Source organism: Debaryomyces fabryi (assembly GCF_001447935.2).
Source record: "Debaryomyces fabryi strain CBS 789 chromosome Unknown contig00005, whole genome shotgun sequence".
Classification (NCBI taxonomy): Eukaryota; Fungi; Ascomycota; class Pichiomycetes; order Serinales; family Debaryomycetaceae; genus Debaryomyces; species Debaryomyces fabryi.
In genome coordinates this window covers 158,743-171,164 of record NW_015385431.1, presented here as the reverse complement: position 1 = coordinate 171,164, position 12,422 = coordinate 158,743, and the positions used below count along the sequence as shown (strand labels likewise).

General features: G+C 34.9%; 6 protein-coding genes across 6 annotated transcripts; 3 read left to right on the top strand and 3 right to left on the bottom strand.

The window, feature by feature from the left end:
- Positions 1-485: 485 nt before the first annotated feature.
- Positions 486-1,700, bottom strand: AC631_00482 (uncharacterized protein; the record flags this gene model as incomplete). The annotated part of the gene is made up of 1 exon (XM_015609312.1): positions 486-1,700. The coding sequence occupies one exon, from the start codon at positions 1,698-1,700 to the stop codon at positions 486-488; it is 1,215 nt and encodes a 404-aa protein (XP_015469949.1).
- Positions 1,701-2,348: 648 nt separating this feature from the next.
- On the top strand, positions 2,349-2,798 carry RPB11 (DNA-directed RNA polymerase II core subunit; the record flags this gene model as incomplete). The annotated part of the gene is made up of 2 exons (XM_015609311.1): positions 2,349-2,401; positions 2,483-2,798. 2 exons carry the CDS (start codon positions 2,349-2,351, stop codon positions 2,796-2,798), a joined length of 369 nt encoding a protein of 122 aa, XP_015469948.1.
- A 329-nt stretch (positions 2,799-3,127) lies between these two features.
- Positions 3,128-5,080, bottom strand: CDC5 (polo kinase; the record flags this gene model as incomplete). Its single annotated transcript, XM_015609310.1, has 1 exon — positions 3,128-5,080. One exon carries the CDS (start codon positions 5,078-5,080, stop codon positions 3,128-3,130), a length of 1,953 nt encoding a protein of 650 aa, XP_015469947.1.
- A 1,405-nt stretch (positions 5,081-6,485) lies between these two features.
- TOP1 (DNA topoisomerase 1) lies at positions 6,486-8,852 on the top strand (the record flags this gene model as incomplete). Its single annotated transcript, XM_015609309.1, has 1 exon — positions 6,486-8,852. One exon carries the CDS (start codon positions 6,486-6,488, stop codon positions 8,850-8,852), a length of 2,367 nt encoding a protein of 788 aa, XP_015469946.1.
- A 271-nt stretch (positions 8,853-9,123) lies between these two features.
- Positions 9,124-10,371, bottom strand: AC631_00478 (dipeptidase; the record flags this gene model as incomplete). Its single annotated transcript, XM_015609308.1, has 1 exon — positions 9,124-10,371. The coding sequence occupies one exon, from the start codon at positions 10,369-10,371 to the stop codon at positions 9,124-9,126; it is 1,248 nt and encodes a 415-aa protein (XP_015469945.1).
- A 555-nt stretch (positions 10,372-10,926) lies between these two features.
- Positions 10,927-12,339, top strand: AC631_00477 (uncharacterized protein; the record flags this gene model as incomplete). Its single annotated transcript, XM_015609307.1, has 1 exon — positions 10,927-12,339. The coding sequence occupies one exon, from the start codon at positions 10,927-10,929 to the stop codon at positions 12,337-12,339; it is 1,413 nt and encodes a 470-aa protein (XP_015469944.1).
- Positions 12,340-12,422: the final 83 nt, after the last annotated feature.

Here is a 12,422-nt window from a genome sequence, read left to right as displayed (position 1 = left end):
ATTTTCAATTTTAGTGTTTTGTAACCTTGTAAATGTGAACCAATCAGATCAATTTTGTCTCTGTTCGATATGATTGATCTATTATTAATCTTCTTCAACAACTCGACTAATCGATTAAAACTGATGCTTCCTTATTTTCTGGCGTCTAACTGATGAATTCTCTACTACGTTTTGTAGCATCACAACATTCGACTGAACTAAACGCTATCCGGGTAACTACATATTCCTTTGAACTTATTGTAATGGGCTCTTTGGGGTATTATGCAGGAAATATTGGAACCCGAAGTACACAGAGAGGCCGCTTATTACGCTTATTACGGAGGAGATCGTGTGTAGACTCAAGTTGTATCAATTAAACTTCCTCATTGGGGGAGGTTGGAACCCGGTGGAAAATGACAGGCTCTGAATAAGAAGAGGAAGCATTTATCACGTGAATTCGTTAAGTATCCTCTAAGAGACAGAGACTGTGTGTATTACTATAATTATTATAATTTATATAATTTGGTGCCATTCTTACTGGCCGTCGTGTAGACATCGTATTCTTCGGCTATCAATGTGTTCCTATAGTCTTTACCATATTTCTCGAACAATTTAGGTTCCTTGTATCTAATATCACCATTTTTTCTATGGATTTCTATATTATCATCAATAGCCTTAACCAACTCATTGACCACTAAATCAGGGTTTTCACCTAGAACTATATGGGTGGAATTTTCGATGTCTATCGGCTTTATCACCGATTGCAAAACATTTCTAGTGCTCTCAACGGCCCTTTGCCCAGCAGTATCGTTGTCCCCGACAATATGATAAACAGGGGTCGTTATCTGATGAAAAACCTCCATACCTTGTGGAATGAAAAGCTGTGCATTGTAATAGCACATGTACTCCTGAGTGGCGGGGGTATTCAAGTCAATTGTCTTATACTTGGCATCGGGATTCTTTTTTAATTCATCAGTGAATTCATCTTCCAACATATTCGCCATAACAGTAGAGTCAAATCTCTTAAAGAATGATTCTTTCTTGTAATGATGCTCTACAACCTCTTTCCAGTTAGACCCTTCAGGAATATCAAAATGACTCTTAATCTTGCCCGATTCATGCCACATATTCAAGGCAAATAAATGTAATTCTGCTGTTTCATTGTCCATGTAGCAGACAGGATTAAGAGTTACGCAAGAATCAAATAACTCAGGTTCCAAAAAACAGGTATATAATGCTTGGAATCCGCCCAAAGAATGGCCAACTAAAATGTTGATTGCATTTTGGGAAAAGAAATCCTTCGACTCTTGATTCTTCACGATATCAATTACATCTCTAGGTCCGTCTTTCCAGCCATAAACATGACCAAGCTTGTTTTTATTAACTGCAGCAGATTGGCCATGGGTTACGGCATCAATTGCTAGAACTGTATTCAAGCGATACTTTGATTTTTCATGGCTATTGAAATGATTGTACAATTTGTCAATGTGATAATGCCATATACCTTTATTCATTCCATTCCCGTGAAGGAATACTATATTGATTTTTGGTTGTTCTGAAACATGTGATTTAGTCTTATATCTTCTATAGCAAATATTCAATCGATAGTCATCAGGATCATTTGAGGGTTGAGGAATAATTACTGAACCAGGGTATCTAGGGAAAGCTGCAGGACAAGTAATTAATTTAGTTTCATACAAATCAGATATTGAAGGTTGCATATTTGCTATTCTAATGATTTCGGAGTTTTTGTGTACCTCGAGGTTTACTATATACTAATAAGCCTAAGCACATGCGGCCGAGGATAAAACTACTTGTTCCCATAATCACCCTACCGAACACTTAATACTACGCACCTCTCTCCTAGAATTACCAAAAGCCCTGAGCATATGCAATCGAGGATGAACTGCTGTGGGTTTCTTTTACAGAATAGTCAATGCTTCATACCTCCCCTCTTGAATTAACACAAAAGGCTTCAAGTGATTGTAAGTATCAATGTCATTTCCTTAATAATGTCATACTCAAGTGCGTACATCTCCATAATAGAGGCTCTAGTTAATAAAACTTTGTCAGCATTAAATGTCACAAGTTTCTATGAGATATATATCACACTACCTCCTAAAGAAAGCTATTCTAGAAGTTTTGGTTACATCATGATCACCAATTGACTGCAACTAAATGATGGCAAGATTAAGTATTCAATAGAAGGTGCATTTTATAATCCGGGTAACTTCTAATGAACTAAACTAATAAATATTACGTCAGCATGATAAATTGCGAGACATCGCTAACTAATATATCAGTACTCGAGTAAGTAACACCGCTGTTGGGCAATAGTAACATACCTTTAGACATACCTCGAAAACAACATGAACGCCCCAGATAGATTCGAGCTTTTCATCTTACCTGATGGAGTGGACAAGTAAGTATAAGATTCCATCGAAAAAGAAAAGAATAAAGGGGACGTAAACATTTGGGAAAACTGGTACTAACTCAAGTTTAGGATTAAGATAACTCCCGACACGAAGGTGCCTAATGCCGCTTTGATCAAGATTGAAAGAGAAGATCATACTTTAGGAAATTTGATCAGAGCACAATTGTTAAAGGATGAAAGAGTCTTATTCGCTGCTTATAAGGTTGAGCATCCTTTATTTGCTAATTTTGTATTAAGAATCCAAACAGAAGACGACTATTCACCTAGAGAAGCATTGAGGAATGCTTGTTCTGGGTTGATCGGAGAATTAGATATTATTAAGACTAGATTTAAGGATGAATGGGCACTTAAATCATTGTTGAACAATAATGATGATGACTTTTAGGGGGTTGAGCGTTTGAAACGAATCGATCCACAGCCAGGTAATCTATAAACGAAATAAGCATTCGCTGACCGCCGAATATGTATATTAATGTAATTCTTTCCTTATTTTTATTTACTTTTCAGCCTACTCTTGGTGCATGATGCTAATAAAATTGTATATAATGAATTTTTATTATAAGTTTAGGATTACCGTAGTATGTACTGAGTAATATGATGTCGCAGAATAGGAATTGAATTGAAAGGATAGGTTTTCGTAATTATAGATCTATGAAATTAATGCAATGATTTTATAATGCTTGATAAATAAAATTAATTTATAGTATAAATCAGTTACTCTTTGAATGCTTTTCTTTTGATTGCTTCCTTTATAATAGCAATTTTTTCCAAACAGTTAGGAACTTCAGCAGATGGGAAATCACCATGTTTCAAAATGAAAATTAATGGGTGAGTTTGTGTTATACGGTTAGGTGAAATGTGAGTGATAGCTAAACCAGATTTTGAGATGCAAATTTTGTGGTGATCTTTAAAATTAAATTGGAAGTTACCGTTAGTCATTTCAAACATTATGTATTCTGAAGTTCTGCTATACCGTCTCAAAAAGACAGTTTCCTTTCTCTCTTCATTTTCACTAACCTTGGATAAATTACTATTCATGTATTTGGCAAAAAAATCAACAATTTCCAATTGTCTTTTCACTTGGGATGGAGGATGACTAGATGAATTTTCTATGCACGTCCATCCTTCGCCTTCGTGGTAAATTAATTCTAAAAATCTGCCGGAGTTGTGTAACTTTAAAAATGTGTTTTCATCATTAAATAATACACCTATGTCATCATTTGTCAATTGATATGAAAATCCGTATTTATTCGAATAATCAACCCATTTACTAATTAAAGTTGGATTTTCGCAGCTTGGTAATTCCATTGTATCTATTCTATCATGCTTTGAGTATTCAAGTCTCCTCATATTTTGGTAAGTTTCAAAGCATAACTGGTTAAGACGCTTGATAGTAGTTGAGTAGGTACTGCTAAAGTTAACCCTTCTTGGCTTACCAAGCTGTGCCGGGTCAACTTCCTGATATTTATTTTTTGTGTCGCCAGGTGATAAAGACTTTGGCAACATGGCTCTAGGTTGTTCAGAATGCAAATCGGATCTTAAAATTTCGACTGGGTTCTTTGTTTTTGGTGTATATATACCACAACTTGCTTTAGTGTTAGTGAAATTAATTGCCGACTGAGCCTTAGAAATGTTTTCAATACCCTCTGGGGTACCGTTCAAACTTATTTCATGTGTCTTGTCTGGGAAAGCTCCCTTGAACCAATCGTAGTTTAAAATTTCGTTGATGTTGGGTCTGTGCAATGGGTTCAAGCTTAACAAATCCTTGATTAGGACTTTAGCTTCTTCTGAAATTGGTTTATCAGCAGGGAAACTATATTCCGTCTTCTTGATTCTTTCATAGATTACTTGAACATCTTTGGCTTGGAATGGTGGTTTTCCAATAAGCAATGCATATAACATGATTCCCAAAGCCCAGATATCGACTTCAAAACTATGACCTACGTTTTTGCCTCCTAATACTTCAGGTGCAATGTAGTTTGGTGTTCCACAAATGGTATACTTTCTAGATTCAAGAGATGGTAATATGGAGGCTAAACCAAAGTCACCAATCTTTAAGTTCATATCAGGATCAAAGAAGACATTACCTAACTTTAAATCTCTGTGAATGACTCTTCTTGAATGTAAATATTTAATAGCACCAACCATTTGAACCATGAAATATCTAACTTCAGGCTCTGATACTCTCTTTCTTGTCTTCAATAACTCCATTAAGGATTGATTAGGGCAAATTTCTAACAAAATATAGACATTTACATCATCTTCGAAACAATCGATAAAATTGACGATATTGGAGTGCTTTAATGATTTATGAATTTTAATTTCTGATAACAACTTAGTCTTCGTTTTTTCATTCTTAATTGATGCTTTGGCAACAGTCTTAGCAGCATATATCTTTCCTGAAGAATCTTTCATTTGGAAACAACGAGCAAATCCACCTTCTCCTAAAAATGTTCCACGGCGGTAATCTCTACCATTTCTGGTTCTGACAATTGATGGAGGAGTCTTACATAACGCAGATAACTTTTCCTTTTTCTTCTTGGTTTTGACATCCTCTTGGTTTTCTTTGTTGTGTCTGAGGGGTTTGATTGGTGTGATGTTGTTGGCTCTGCTATTTAGTTGGCCATTATTTAATGGCTGCAATGGTTGAGTACGAACTGATGACATACCTCTTAATTATCTGTAAATAGTACCTATATGTCTTTTAAAACAATATTGAATTAGAAATTGGTGTAATGCTTTAAGCCTATAAAATGAATAGTTGGTAACGAAGGTTTTTTTTTCCTTCAGTTAATGCCTCTTCGTTATGTATTCTTCGTCAATATGATGTTCTTGACAATTGGCTTATATCAATAACACTTTGATGTTGCGCTAGGGGTTTATAAGAATCTTAGATAGTATTTGAATCTCCGATGGAAACAGAATACGAAAAGAATATTGGCAAATGAATATATATAAACTATTTGTGGATTAATTTTCCATATACGTTGTTTACAAAATATCCGCATCGAGTAAAGATAAAATATTTACAAACAAATCGAATTGAGAAATTCTGTAAGATCTAGTTAGTTATACACAAATAACAAATACCAAGAACCTGTATATTCGACATGAAAGTCTATATATATTATCCTAAAACAGAGATTTCATAAATGTTATATACGGATTTATTCATTGTTAATGGCTTGTTTCACTTTGCGAAAGCTCTTACGTTGCTAGTATAACCTATTAATTACTTATTACTTAATCGATACGAGTGTTTAATTACTGACGTAAATAGCTTGCGGTTAATTTACTATTTATATTCAATTTCCTGGTGCTTAGACTTGAATAACTTCACTATTAGGTCTAACTTAGAGAAATACAATCGTAGTATATGTTACCTCAGTGTCGCATTTTTATGATTATTGTACAATAATCCTAAAAAATTTCCTCATTGGATTGTCACGATATTCGTTTATTATGATTTTATTCAATTATTTATCAATTTATCACAATTACTACATTGTAAACATTAGTTGCTAACTACTTGTGGTTACCCTTTTTCTTTTTGCGAATTAAATGTATAGATCATTTGTATACCCAAAGGGGATATAATATGATATTTCAGAGCTATCATATTAGAGCTGTATTGTTCCTAGTATCTTGCAGGTTTCTTCGAATCCCATGAAACGTGCTGGATATCCTATTTGGAAGGAAAGAAACATAATAAGGATTAATCGGGAACTGATATATGTTTCCTTGATGGGCTTCAGCTGCATGAAAGACTAATTAGGACAGTGTGTCTAACATACTGATAATCAAGGTTTGCTCAAAAACCTTCGCAAAAGGGATGACAAACTGCAACCGAACCTTACTAAATCGAGAAATTGTTCGTTACACAAAATTCGAAAAAAGAACTTCGGTCGTGTAAGATTCAAAACACGACAGTTCAAATTATTTCCGATTGCCCTGGTTATCAGAAAACATTGGATGATATTCATTCAAAGCGTTTGCACCTTAGATAGGACAGATATAACTTGTATTAGACCCAGTGACCAATTATTAGCAATTTTTTCATAAAATATTTATGATGAGTTCATCAGATGATAATGTTGCCCTTTCATTGAGGAACGGAGACATGGATCAGGACGAAGATATGCCTTTATCACAGATTAGTTCAAAATCGACCGATACTACGTCTGTGGATGGTAATAGTATAGAAAGTAAGAAGCTGGGTAAAAAAAGAAAAGCTAGTACTCCAACAAATGACAAAGCGAAAAAGGTGAAAAGAGCAAAAAATACCATCAAGAGCGAAAGCGACGATGAAGATATACCTTTAGCATCCACCACTACTCCTCCTAAGAAAACGCCGAAGAAGAAGACTGAATCGGCAATTGCAAAACCAGAAAATGGTACCAAAAAGGTGAAAAGTGCGAAAAAGAATGGTGTTAAGAAGGTCGATGCCATTAAAAAAGAAAATGAAGCTAAGACGGAGAAAGAGTCCAGTTCAACTCGTGAAGACGAAGAAGAAGAAGAAGAAGAAAAGTACAAATGGTGGGAAGCAGAAGATGTTGATGGTGAACAGAAGTGGGAGTCATTGGAACATAATGGTGTTATCTTTCCACCCGAATACGAACCATTACCATCACACGTCAAATTACACTACGATGGAAAGCCTGTTGACTTGCCATTAGAAGCCGAAGAAGTTGCAGGGTTTTTCGGAGCGATGATGGAAACAGATCATGCTAAGAATCCTACTTTCCAGAAAAACTTTTTTGAAGACTTCTGTAAGGTTTTGAAAGATGCAGGTGGCTGTAATGTTAATATCATTGATTTTCACAAAATGGACTTTTCAAAGATGCATGCACATTTCGAAATGTTGAGGGATCAAAAGAAATTATTAAGCAAAGATGAAAAGAAAGCTATTAAAGCTGAGAAAGATAAATTTGAAGAACCTTACAAGACGTGTTTATTGAATGGTCATAAGGAGCAAGTTGGGAATTTTAGAATTGAACCTCCTGGATTATTTAGAGGTAGAGGTGCACATCCTAAAACTGGTAAATTAAAAAGAAGAGTTATGCCCGAGGATGTTACTTTGAACTTAAGTGAAGGTTGCAAAATCCCGGAACCACCACAAGGTCATAAATGGGCTGAAGTGCGCCACGACAATACTGTATCCTGGTTGGCTATGTGGAAAGAGAATATTGCAGATTCCTTCAAGTATGTCAGGTTTGCTGCAAACTCCTCTATTAAGGGTTTGTCCGATTTTAAAAAATTCGAAACTTCAAGAAAATTGAGGTATCATATTGATGAAATCAGAAAGGATTATACTAAAATGTTGAAGGATCCATTAATGCAAAACAGACAAATGGCAACGGCTTGTTATCTTATTGATATTTTTGCATTGAGAGCGGGTGGTGAAAAAGGTGAAGATGAAGCTGATACTGTCGGTTGCTGTTCATTAAGATATGAGCATATTACCTTAAAACCTCCAAATAAAGTTATTTTTGACTTTTTGGGTAAAGATTCTATTAGATTCTATCAAGAAGTTGAAGTTGATAAACAAGTTTTTAAAAATTTAAGAATATTCAAAAAACCACCCAAGCAACCGGGAGATGACTTATTTGATAGAATATCTCCACCTTTATTAAATAAGCAATTTCAAAATTATATGAAGGGCTTAACTGCCAAAGTATTCCGTACTTACAATGCTAGTAAGACAATGCAGGATCAATTAGATTTGATTCCTAATGAAGGCACTGTCGCCGAAAAAGTTGTAAAGTTCAATGCAGCAAATAGAACTGTTGCTATTTTATGTAACCATCAGCGTACGGTCAGTAAAACGCATGGATCGTCCGTGCAGAAGATTCATGATAAATTGAAAGAATTGGAATGGCAAAAAATTAGGGCTAAAAAAATGATCTTACAATTGGAACCAGGATTGAAAAGAAAGGATCCAGAGTATTTTGAAGAGCTCGATGACTTATCAAAAGAAGATACGGAGCATATACACAGAGCAGTTATCGAAAGAACCAGAGAAGCAGCTCGTAAAAGATTTCAAAGAGAAAATGATAAATTGAAAATCGAGGATAAGCCATTGCTAACCGAAAAGGACTTACAAGAACGCATGGAAAAAGTGAATGAATTAGAAAAAGAATACGCAGAGGAATTGAAAACAGGGAAGCCCCAAATTAAGAAATCGATAACAGTGGAGAAATTGAAAAGTCAAGTCGAGACATTGACAAATAGAATAGTAAATACCACATTCCAATTAAAAGATAAAGAAGACAATTCAGAGGTTTCATTGGGCACATCTAAGATGAATTATATTGATCCTAGATTAACTGTAATGTTTTCTAAGAAGTACAATGTTCCAATTGAAAAGTTATTCACAAAAACTTTAAGAGATAAATTTAATTGGGCCATTGAATCAGCGGATGAAAATTGGAAGTTCTAGTTGCTTGTACATTATAATATAATTATGTTATAGAAATGTAATAACAACGTATCAAAACCGTTGATCTTGATTGTAGCTTGTAATTCGAGATTCAAAAAGCTATAGATTTGACTACAATACGGATCTCATTTTATATATAAACTGCATCATGTTTAATTACTTCTAACTTTTAAAACAACTATTAATACTCGCTTTTGAATAAAATGTAACAGCCGCCAAATATTATTTTGATAATTTACACACGAAATTTCTATTTTTATTACTAATAGTCTTATTTTTTTGTAGTTAAATCAAGAGATTGGGAATCTTTATACGTATTTTTCTTAGCCTGATATGCGCCTGGAAAAATTTCAGGGAAAGTTTTTGCATAATCATAGAAGCTCCAATCTCTTTCAGGCCAATTTGCATTCACAGCTTGTGTTCCTGCTTTTTGTAACAGTCTAGAAACTCTCTCATTATCATTCCAGACTCGCAAGACGTTCTTCCCCATTAACAATTGTATTTCACTATCCGATGCGTTCAATTTTTCCATGACTTTAATTAGTAAGTCTGGATATTTAGAGACATCTTCGAGACCTTTTGGACCTTCTGGAATCCCATCGAAATCAGATCCAAGCCCAACATGCTCCCAACCAATTAATTCAACAACATGCTTTATATGATCTACAGCATCATCTATGGTGGCGCATTCATCGCCAGTTTGACTGATGAATAAGGGAAAGAAGTTAATACAAATAACTCCGCCATTTTCTTTCATCTTTAACAACACATCGTCTCTAACATTTCTTTCGTTTGGTGTTATGGAGTAAGCAGAAGAATGAGAAAACATTACAGGTGCCTTTGTTATCTCCAATACATCAAGCATGGTCTTATAACTTACATGAGATAAATCTACCATCATACCTATTCTGTTCATTTCTTGAATACATGATCTTCCAAAGTCAGAAAGACCTTTGTCCGGCAAACCAGCAACTACTGAAGAGGCGGCAGTTGCAAACGGGTTATCACAATTATGAGTTAACGTGATATAGCGTACTCCCAATTCATAATATTTTCTAAGTACGCTTAAAGAGCTATCCACTTGATGCAATCCTTCAACCCCCATTGTAATAGCAACTTTTCCACCGGAATAAACGTCCATTACTTGCAGTGACGTCAGTACCATCTTCATGTCGTCCAGGTAGGAATCCACCAAACGCGTAACGACATCAATTTGCTCCATAGTATCCCTAACCGCACTGTTTGCCTTGTTGAAGTCCTGGTACAAGTAATCATCATCCTTGCACTCAATGAAGCAACTAAAAAATTGTAATCCAATCTTACCTTGTCTGAATTTCATTAAATCAGTGTGACTTTGCAACTTGTCATCAAAGTTAAACCTGCTCTCTGTTTCAAATTCGTTATGTAATTGGACTCTTAGCAAGTAAGGAAAATCATTATGAGTATCAACGACAGGGGTTTCTCTGCTTATTTTCTTGAATCTCTCGATGAAATTTTCATCAGTGTTCTTTTCTACCATCTTGTCCATTAAAAATATCAAGACAATCGAATGAAGATTGTATCTCGAACTTTAATCTAATTAGACTATCTAATCTATAATTTAGGTCATTAATAATAGATTTCAGGTCTTTCTTATACCTATGTGGAGATATTCCAACATTTAGACAAGCGGTATTTGGGACCTTCGCTTATTTTATTACTCTTTTGGGAATGGGCAAATTTTAACATATAATTGCAAAATGATAAATTAGTACCAAAGAAATATCTCCAAAGTCATTTATCATTAGAAAAAGAACAAGGGCCAAAGATAACAATATACTATATATTTAGAGAATTTCTCTATATTGGAAATTAATCAACTTTCTAACCCTAGAGCTTGCTTGTCAATTTAGTCAAGTAAAATAAAAATAGATTTTGAGACGCTTTTGCTAAACAAATAGTTGAGGAATTCATTATGATCACAAAGGAAAGTAGCAATGTTGAAGTAATTCTGGAAGGAGACATACTGACCAACAAGTATGAGAAGAACCCAGTAGAATTAAAGAGAGGACTAAAAACTCGACATATATCGATGATGGCTATTGCTGGTGTCATAGGACCTGGTGTCTTTATTGGTATGGGAAACGCTTTACATGCTGGGGGACCAGTTGGTCTTCTTGTCGGATTTTCAATTGTAGGTATATTGGTTATGGTTATGATGGGATGCATAGGTGAAATGAATACCATGTTTGACTTCAATTTTAATACGCACTCTGCTAGATGGGTTGAGCCATCCTTTGGAGCAGCTATTGGATGGAGTTACATTTTGATTTGGATCTGTAACATTATTGCTGAATATGTCTCAGCAACATCCGTACTATCATTTTACAGCACAAAAGTGCCTATGTATGGGTACTATTTGATATTGTGGGGTACTTTTTCAGTTTATCAAATGTTCGGTGTTGATGTATTCGGAGAAGTAGAGTTTATCTTGGCCTGGATTAAGTTATTATTTATTACTGGCTTCTATTTATTTGCAGTGATATTTGCAGCTGGTGGAATACCAAATCATTCCCCTGGAAACCCATTTAAGGAATATCCATTAGCTAATGGCTTCAAAGGTATAGCTAATTCATTTGTTTATGCGGGAATTTTTTACACTGGAATAGAAAGTCTTTCAATGACTTTTCTGGAACTGAAGAACGTTAAGAAAGCTGTCCGTACTGCTGTTAGGCAGACAATTTTCCGTATAATCTACGTTTATTTTGGAATTACAATTACCTACGGGATTACTGTGCCATGGAATGATGAAGGTTTATCAACTGAGAACAAGACATTGAGATCCCCGATGACTATAGCTTTAATAAAGGCTGGGTGGACAAATGCTGGTTATTTTGTAACAACTATGATCTTTATTACATGTTTGTCGTCTATTAACAGTGCAATATATTTCTGCGCCAGGTCATTAACTAGACTAGCCGTGGACGGTTATGCCCCACAAATATTCACCAAAGTAACTAAAAGTGGTGTTCCGTGGGTTTCAACTCAGACAGTCCACCTTTTTGGGTTCTTATCATTGCTTGCAATGGATAGTAGTTCTGCAGTAGCATACAACTATATTGTTTCTTTAGGAGGTATTTCTGCTTTTATAGTTTGGACTGGAGTAGTTTTTGCTCACTACAGATTTAGAAAAGGCTGGATACTACAAGGGAATTCACTTGATGACTTACCATTTAAGCTCCCATTATTTCCATATCTTAATTACATTGCAATATTTCTCGGTGCGTTATTATGTTTAGTTCTGGGTTGGTCTACGCTTAAACCATTTGATGCTGGAAGCTTTGTGGATCTATACATAATGCTTCCCATCTTCTTTTTAATGTGGATTGTGTTTAAAGTTTTGTTCAAAACTAAATGGATCAAATATACTGAAATGGATTTTCAGTCAGGTAGAGTTGATGTTAATGATAGTGGAGTTTTTGAAACGAAAACCTCTTTAGAATCATGAAAAGTTAATTTTCCTCCTAAGTAATCTTTAGACTAAGTATTTATTTTGAATGTAATTTATACGTGAAATAAATTCAAATAATC